General features: G+C 34.8%; 2 protein-coding genes across 2 annotated transcripts; both read right to left on the bottom strand.

The window, feature by feature from the left end:
• Positions 1 to 6,041: 6,041 nt before the first annotated feature.
• Positions 6,042 to 6,425, bottom strand: LOC145674149 (RCC1 and BTB domain-containing protein 1-like). The gene has a single exon (XM_081743978.1). The coding sequence runs from the start codon at positions 6,423 to 6,425 to the stop codon at positions 6,042 to 6,044; it is 384 nt and encodes a 127-aa protein (XP_081600104.1).
• Positions 6,426 to 6,436: 11 nt separating this feature from the next.
• On the bottom strand, positions 6,437 to 7,642 carry LOC145674148 (RCC1 and BTB domain-containing protein 1-like). Its single transcript, XM_081743977.1, has one exon. The coding sequence runs from the start codon at positions 7,640 to 7,642 to the stop codon at positions 6,437 to 6,439; it is 1,206 nt and encodes a 401-aa protein (XP_081600103.1).
• Positions 7,643 to 9,089: the final 1,447 nt, after the last annotated feature.

Raw genomic sequence — 9,089 nt, 5'->3', positions numbered from 1 at the left:
GGTGGCACGGATTATGTATGAAATGTTGAGTTTCAACATCAGATACGACCAATCTGGGATTGAACTCGACCCTCCTAAACTATTCGGCCAAAATATTACATTTATGTCGCAAAAATGAAAGCTTTCTGTTAGATTTCCTGGCTACTACTGCTGATATTTACTGAACAAGTTAACTTGGGACAGAGTTCATATTTAAAAAAAAAAAAGTTAAAAGATAATTACAAAATTAAAAAAATCCTTACAGTAGTTTATTTTGAATAAATTAAAATAAATAAAATAATATGTTCAGCTCAAATGTTGCTATAAAGTGTAAGAAATAACACACAATCGTGGATAGTTGGTTAATTACTCTCCTTTGATGCAGAAGACCGAAGTTTAATACCAATAGTATTACAGTGTATTCCGAAAGGTATTTTATAACTCCAATGTCACGTAACTCGACTTGCAATTAACTTAGAGAAACAAAGTAAAGTTTGTTATGTGAAGTAATGAGCATACGTTTTGTCTTTCCAGGTGACAGAAGCAATATAAGAGAAAAAGTATTTTTCTTTATTTTGGCAGAGTAGTAGGAGCACCATAAATAAATCGAAGAGTGGAGTAAGCATAAAAGGAGGCCCAGTGTGTGGCTTAGTTTATTAAAACGAAGTCAAACACCCAAGTTTAGGGAAATTTCAGAACGTGATACGGAAAAAAACACCACTCTCTCGGCCATCCGTAAGAAAATGGCACAAGAACTTCATGTAAAGAGGCAATATGAATTTGAAACACCATGTAGGCAGGCCAAGGAGAAGTAACGAAGATATGGAGAGAATTCAACAGGTTTTCCAGCATTTACCACAGAAATATTTCATAAGGCATCAGAAGAAGTGCGAATAGCTTGTACAACAATGCACAGGTTACTCCGAAAGCATCGTTTTCTGTTCCCATACAGAGTGAATTTCTTACAGAAAGTAAAACCAGATTATAAGCTAGAACATAATGCATTTGTTGAGGACTTTATTTCACGTGTAGATAGGGATGAATAATTTGTGAGGCACGTTGCATTTTCAGATGAATCAACTATTCATGTGTCTGGGAAAGTTAATAGAAAAACGTACGCATCTGAGGCTCGACCAATTCACATGCTGTAAGAAAGGTGGTGTGTGATAGTCAAAAAGTAAATGTTTGGTACTGCATGTTAGTTGACAGCATTGTAAGGCCATCTTTTTTCACCGAAGGAATAGTCAATGTTTCAAATTGTTTGGACATGCTTGAACTGTAACTGATATCACAATTTTATGACCGGCATCTTCATGTTCTATTTCAACAAGATGGTGAATTTCCATACTGGGATTTGTCAATAAGACAATTCGTTAACAGAATGTTTTCACAACATTGGATTGGAAGAGATGGTCCGACTCCCTGGCCTTCTCGATCCCCTCACATTACACTATTTGACTTCTTTCTATGAGGTTATGTCAAGGACCTAGTGTGCCATACGCCCATGCATGATGTTGCTGGTTTGAAGGCAAGAATAACGACAGCTATTGAGACAGTTAACGTTGACATGTTAGAACTTGTTTGAACCGACTTGGAATTTGGGCTAGATAATGTACGTGTCACCAGGGATGCGCATGTAGAACTTGACTAAAAAACTAGAAAAGAAAACTTTTTGTGTTTGTGCAACGGACATACTCCACTTTCTTTCTCTAAGTTACTTACAAGTCAAGTTATATGGCATTGAAGTTATAAAGTGCGTTTTGGGACACCCTGTACATCTAGAACTGATCCAACGTTGAACTGTAGATTTAAGTGTCAAACAACTTTCGTGAAGGAAACTGAAGGTAATCTCCAATAAATAAATACATTAAACAACAAACAAAAGAGTGCAACTCTTGAATTTAAAAAAAAAAATCAATGAACATAATAGTATATTTTATGTTTAAATTAATAATCAGTTATTAATTTAGATACAAAAATTAAAAGAAGTACGACCTAATAGTTACAATTTCTAGTTGCAAATATTTCGGAAATAAAAGAAAATTGCACTAACATTTAATGTTAGGGCTTAGAATACGAAGTTTTAGAGCTATTTGATTTACTGCATTTCATTTTTTTTTAAATAAAGCACGAACATTCGGAAAATGGCTTTTCAGATGTACGTACATTATCGTGTTAAGTGAAAAATTGTTTTGAAAAAATAGACAAGATAAAATAAATAAAGCGTATCCATACACAGTGAGTTCAAATTATCCATACAGTAATACATAATGTTGCTTTTGTTATTTGTCCTTCACGTCTTGAATCATTGAATTAAAAAAAAAAAAAAAACTGTACATATTTTGTTGTACGTGCATCCTGTTCCTGAGTATTATTTTCCTGAGAGAGAGAGAGAGAGAGAGAAACAACAACTCATTTTTAGTTTAGAAAAATCTGGAGAGGCAAAATTTAGCAAAGTTCTGTATCACACACAAGATTTTCTGTACCAGGCTAGGAAAAGGTTTGTTTTCTAGCCGGGACTAAACTATACAGTCGCAAAACGACGGAAGTCATGTGCTCCCTGTCTGCATGTGCAAGCTAAAGAAAATAATTGATATGTACTCTGATAACATCTGATTTTGTGCGAACACTACGCACTCCCATTCTTCTGTACGATCTTTATTTACCTTCTGGCCGGAAATGAACAACTACTGACGAATTCAGAGTTGCCGTTTGTGTAAATTACCATCTAGAAAATATGTGCAAAACATAAGTACAGAGATAAGAAGTACATATGCACCTTCTAGATCAGGGTTTCTCAACCTGGGGGTCGCTAAAATAAGCGAAAAAGATAAATATAATGATAATCTAATACCGGAAAAATACTTTTAAATATTAAATTGAATTTAGTTATGATAGGCATATTTTTATTTTTTATACATACTGTTAAGAACAACAAAAATAGGTCTATTAATTATTTTCAACAGATGCAGAGTGGTTTAGAAATCAATTTAAATGAAATAGGTACGATATGAAACTAATGAGAACTGCATACTGAAATATCAGAAAAATACAAATGCCAGAATCCCGGAATATTGAAATACAATTAAGACTGTAAGTTAATGAGATAATTAAATATGGTGTGATTTCCTTAGTGCGGTGATGTCCGATTCAATCTTCGTGACGCAAATTATCAAGTCGTTGAACCCCTTAACATGAAAGCTTGAGTATATTCAAGCTTTAAATTTTTACAGAAAATAAAACCTCGAGTATATTCGGGTATCATCACTGTTGATCTGTACAAAGTTTGAAAGCTCGAAAATGATCGTTTGCCGAGTATACTGAAGGCTTTATCAAAGGAATATTCTTAGGGCTACGTATATCATTGTTGCCTTCATTAAAAATAGTTTCATTGTTGTCATCAGGTTTGTCCCTCAGTGATTGCTAGAGTTTAACAATAAAAATTAGATAAAAATTGAAACGCTCTTTCAGAAACAATCGGCATTTTAAGGGGTTAAAATACCAAATAAGATTTTTTTAATAACTGTCCAAGTTTTTAAAACCAAAATTAGAAGTCACTTAATTATTTTTATCATATGACACAAAATTAAGGGAGTTATGAAGTTTTAAAATTTTCAAAAGGCCTCCATTTTGAAACAGTATGACGGATCGGATTCAATATTTGTAATATGAATAAACTGAGCAAATTTAGTATTAATCCAATCGCTCTTAGTTAAGTTATTGTATCCGCAATATACAAGAAATGAATTTTACTATTATAGAAATAGATTAATATGGTGAGTTCTTCGCAATATGTATATTAAGAATCCCACCGAAACTTATTATAAACCAGAAATTATAAGGAAGTCGCTGGCAAGAGAATGTTATAAAATAGGGTCGTGACAGAAATTAAGTTGAGAACCACTGGTCTAGGCTGACCTCGTTGTACTCCTTCTAACGCAGTACAGAAAATCTGCACCAAACGCTTATTGCAATTTGCGTGCCTGGTAGGAGTAGCAAAAGGAAGGCGGCCTGTAACCGGAATTTTCGAATTTTCCGTCTAAATTTTTCTCCTCGTCTGGTAGTTAATTCTATACATTTTCTTTAAATGAAGCTCTCTTCTTTCTTAAGTAAGGTTTGCCAAATAGAAGTACTTACTATCAACATAATGTTACATAACCAGGTATATCTGGAAGGTTTGTTTGTATTCAATCCTAAATCATATGCAGTTCATGTTGAACACACTTCTTCAACGTTGAAACTTTCCAGATGATGTAATACTTGCAGCGAAGCCTGGAAAGATAAATGTAATGGTATTAGCAAGTTAAGAAATAATCTATGAACGGATGATAAAATCTTAGCGAAAACTAATACAATGATGGTTGGAACAAAGAAAATGGCGCCAATTACAAAACTTAGGAAAGATAAAGTAGTACAGTCAGTGACAGAATTTCTTTCCATTTGATGAAAGTAGTTTCGTAAATAACTTTAAAATGGAAGTAGAGTTTGGGTACAGTTTTCAGTAAGTTAAAAAGAATCTTCCCAAAATAACTGTTATCAAAAGGAAAGAACGTTTGAAGCCGAATGTACAAGTGGCCAGTTTTCGGTATTAGGTAGCATTAAAATTATAAATATGTAATATGAACGGGAAATAAAAGCTAGAATAGGCATTTAAAGAAACGAACAGAACAGAACCCAAAAATGAATATTATAAAGCAGCTATAAAATGACTAGAAGTATTTGAAATGTGGATGTGGAGAAGAATGAAAAATGTTCAGGTAAAAGAGAAGAGAAAGAGAGAATAAGTGTACAAAGTTTTACAAATATAAACAATATTGCAGATAGTTAAAAAGAGAAAAATGGTATGAAATGAGAGTATTACTTTAGGATAACCAGTTTTGCTGGCAATGCGATAAAATGTAAGGTGTAGGAGGGGGGAGAGAAGGGAAAGTTAGAATTGATGAACATTGTTAAATTATATAATTTTACACCAATACAAAGAGATTAGTAAAAGACTGAAAAGTGATGAATCTGAATTTGTGAAATTTAACATGTCATTAATTATATTCAACACTCAGCATAGTATGTATATATTTGTAGGTGGATATGTGTTATTATTAGTAGGGACCCTAGCAGCGCTAAAGTCTACATAACTTATGTACAGTCCGCAACAAAAACCTGCAACTCGACCATGTAAGTTTATTGTGAAACGACGAAGTCTTTTGCTCCAAAATAACTGTGCAGGTGAGGACGACGAGATTTTTCCGGGCGAGATTCGTGCCACTTAGACGTTATGTTAATTCCCTGCGCTGTTAGGCGTAGCTTCACAATAAACTTACATGCTCATGTTGCAGTTTTTTTTTGCCGCGGGCTGTACAATGGGGCCGCGGTGGCTCAGTAGTAGAGCGCTAACTTCTAGCACATGGGGTCCCTGGTTCTATCCCAGCTCCCGCTAGGTAGGTTTGTAGTGGACGAACACCGTATGCATAAGTTTCCTTGGTGTTTTCATTTTTTCTTCATTCTTCTATTTCATTCATTAGCATCATCGTTGCCACCTTTAACCTCGGAGCATAATCGAAGAATCCTATTCAAGCATAAGTAAACAATAAATAAATAAATAAATAAATAAAATATTTACAGTTGACGACAAATTTTCTTTCCGTTTAATGAAATTAGTTTCGCAAATAATTACAAAATGAAAGGGCAATTTGAGTACGGTTTTCAGTAACTTAAAAAGAATGTCATTTTCTGTACGTACAAGCCTTACTACCGTTATTCCTAAAATAAAGTTTACCAAACAGAAAGAACTTTTGTTGATGACTGTATAAGGAGAGTCTAATTACTGCAATCTTAAAAAATCTTGTGTGTCCTATACATAACAATGAATAACGGAAGATATATTCATTTTTTGTACTTTTTCTGTTACATTACAGGGCAAGAAAATAATATTATTGCATAATAAAATTCCCTAAAATGACTTTCTTAAATGTTTCTAAATGGAAACCGAAGGAATGTAAGAAATTGCATGAATCATAGTTTATCTTAATAGTTAACGTTAATAGAATTGACTTACCAAATATGTTTCACCATTCACTTGCAAAATGTTTCGCAGCCAATGATTTAAGTTTTATCTGGGCTTCTTTACTGACACTCTCCCACATTCTTTGTAGTTCATGAATACTGGAGAAATATCTCAGAATCACTCCTTGGCAGAATATTTCCAATTCCTTTAGCTGGTACTCAATAGCGAACTCATACCAAGCGTTAACATTCTCTTCATTAACAAATCGCTTTGACTCTTCCTCGCATGCTTTGATGAGCTCACTGTTACAGTGGAAGTCAGCTAAGATAAAGAGATCCATCATATTATCTTCTGAGATACGAACTTTCCTGGTGTACAGATAGTACAAAAATGCTTTATATGTTTCGTAGTTGAAATGATTGTGCTTTATTTCGACTTTACTCATTACAGATTCAATCAGCACTCTCTGAACATGACCCAAAAGTATTCACATCTGTCTCTTAAAACATTCTTATGTACAAAAATGGGCTTCTTTTCTACCAGAATGGTCAGGTCACTACTTGATTCAACATCAAATAAATGCTCAATATTATCGAAATCAGAAGAAGAAAATTCTAACGGTTTCCATGTGATGGGGTTGGGTGCTCTAGAAATGAAAACATCACTCAGTTGAAGCACACATGTTTTTTCAGGGAAACAACCATAAGGCTTATCTTTCAACAGACCCCAAACAAACACTTCATCCTTCGAATTTCTTGCTGCAGATATAGAGAGTTGTGGTAATGCAGCTATCTCTGCAACATGACCCAACATTTCGCTCGATAATTTCCTTGCGTCTACTTCGTAATAGGTACCCTGAAAACCAAGTTGCCCGTAGCAATTGCAACCCCATGCAAATACCTTACCATCATTTGACAATGCTAAGAAATGATCAATACCAGATGCAATGTCAATAATGAAGTTGCTACCAAATCCAGACACTTTGATGCTGTCTTCGTCAAAACCCAGATTTATAATGCTTCTAGGTGTCATGAAATCAAACCATGGGCCCGACGTCCATGAGTATACTTCTCCAGTTTCTGTCAGTGCAGCACTATAATTTGAAGCGCATGTTACTTTTACAATTCGGAGAGGGCTAAACTTGTGAGGAGTGCATTCTCGATCAACGTACGAACAAGAAATGCTTGTTACGTGAAAGCCCCCTCTTGTTTCTGTAAGTTCAAACACTTTACCGTCATCAGTTCGAGCAAGAAAATATCCATCACCACAAGACACTTCAACAAAGATACTCTGAAGAATATCTTCTGATTGCGTAAATTTCTCCGTTTGTAGAATTTGTTTGTTAGTTACACCTGTAGGAATGACAAAGTAACACAGATCACCACTGGTAGTTATGCCTACAATTTTTCTGCTGTTAGACAAACACCTTACACTTTCGGGTTTTATGTTCTTCACGCTCATTTGTGGTACAGGACACTCATTCCACACTATGCCGGGTCGAGATATGTAAGTTGTACCATCGCTTGTAGACAACAATATAATGGGATCTGGTCCAGGTACACTAATTGTTTTTATTTTAGATGTTATTTCTTTTGGAATATGTACGTATATTCCATAACTTTTCATGCTTCTCACAAAATTATTCACTAATGTTTCTGCCATTTTTTTTTCTTTTCACTAGAGCGATTGAAGAATTTTGTTGTTCACTTCTGCACAGAAAGCAAGCGGACGTCCTTTCGCGTTCATAACGCTTGTCATACTAAACACAACGTCTTGCCTCACTGGCAACGAAGACAGTGGCTTTGCGCTACCTGTTAATCACACGGCCTCTGTGCTCGTAAGTCCCGTATGTTAATAGATAGGGAAGTGTGCAGTGTTAAAAAAAGAACTGGTTTTGAAGTAAGTTATTTCTATTATAACACGAACTGGATTTGAATTAGTGAACAAAATAATGGTGTTTTGCTTAGTTTCTCGTTGCACAAGGAGCATAAATAAACTTACCTATATCCAAATTCAGCCAAGCAACTTGGGGGAGGAGGAGGAGATATATATATAAAAATGATCAAAAGTAACCGATATTAGTGTCGAATTCATAGTTTTCGGGGTCTCTGAGTTGAACAGTGACCCTTCCAATCCCGTTTAAATTCAAATTCAGCCCTGCAATTTGGAAGAGGGGGAGGGACGAGATATATAAAAGTGATAAAAATGTCGAATATGTGTCGAATCCATAGCTTTCATGGTAGCTGAAATGAACAATGACACTTCCGATACCATATTCCGCAACATGGGGGAGGAGGATATATAAAATCATCGAAAATGACCGATATCAGAGAGCGCTTTAGTCATAATAAAAAGTGACTAACTAACGGAACTTATAATTATTTTTTCATTTTAACTCAGTGAAGCGGGTTAGATATATAATGCACAAGTGAATAATAATTTAACTTTATAAACCACTTATCCACCGTTCGTTAATGTTTCTAATCTTTTATAAAACATTATGAGCACATTACAATGATCGTAATGAAATAAAATAAATGAAAATGAATATGAAATTTTGCACTCTAGTTTGTTTCTTCTTTAGAGATATACATTTACCATTTCTGCCTTGTATGTTTTATTACTTCAACAAAGACTACAACATTATGCATACTGTCGTACTGTACGTTTTCGTTACATGCTAGATTTGTGTCATAAAAAAAGTAAATTTTTGGAAATGTATAAAAAATGTATACAACGAGATGAGTTGAGTAGATTTTGAATTTAAGAATCCTTTCAGCAGGGAGGCTATATGAGACGGGACCTACTGATTAACGTGGAGTTAGAACCACATGTACTCCCGCCGGGAACGGAACGCGGGCCTCTCAGTATAGAACGAGATATGCAAGATCAATATTTATGAGATCTAGCCACATTCTGTGCGCTACTATGTACGCCTTATTTCGTGACCGTTTAGGAACACTTTGTTTTGTAATTTCAGTATTTTTTCATTCCATCGCTACTAAATCAGTACACATGAATGGTGCAGCGAAATACGCCAGGGCTTGTGCAGCACTGACTGCAGAAGTCAAAGACGTTTTCATTTGTCCCGCACATTCCATGTAATATC

Source organism: Thermobia domestica, chromosome 17 (assembly GCF_964235325.1).
Source record: "Thermobia domestica chromosome 17, izTheDome1.hap1.1, whole genome shotgun sequence".
NCBI lineage: Eukaryota > Metazoa > Arthropoda > Insecta > Zygentoma > Lepismatidae > Thermobia > Thermobia domestica.
Note: the sequence above shows the minus strand (reverse complement) of the source record. Positions and strands in the feature narration are given on the sequence as shown.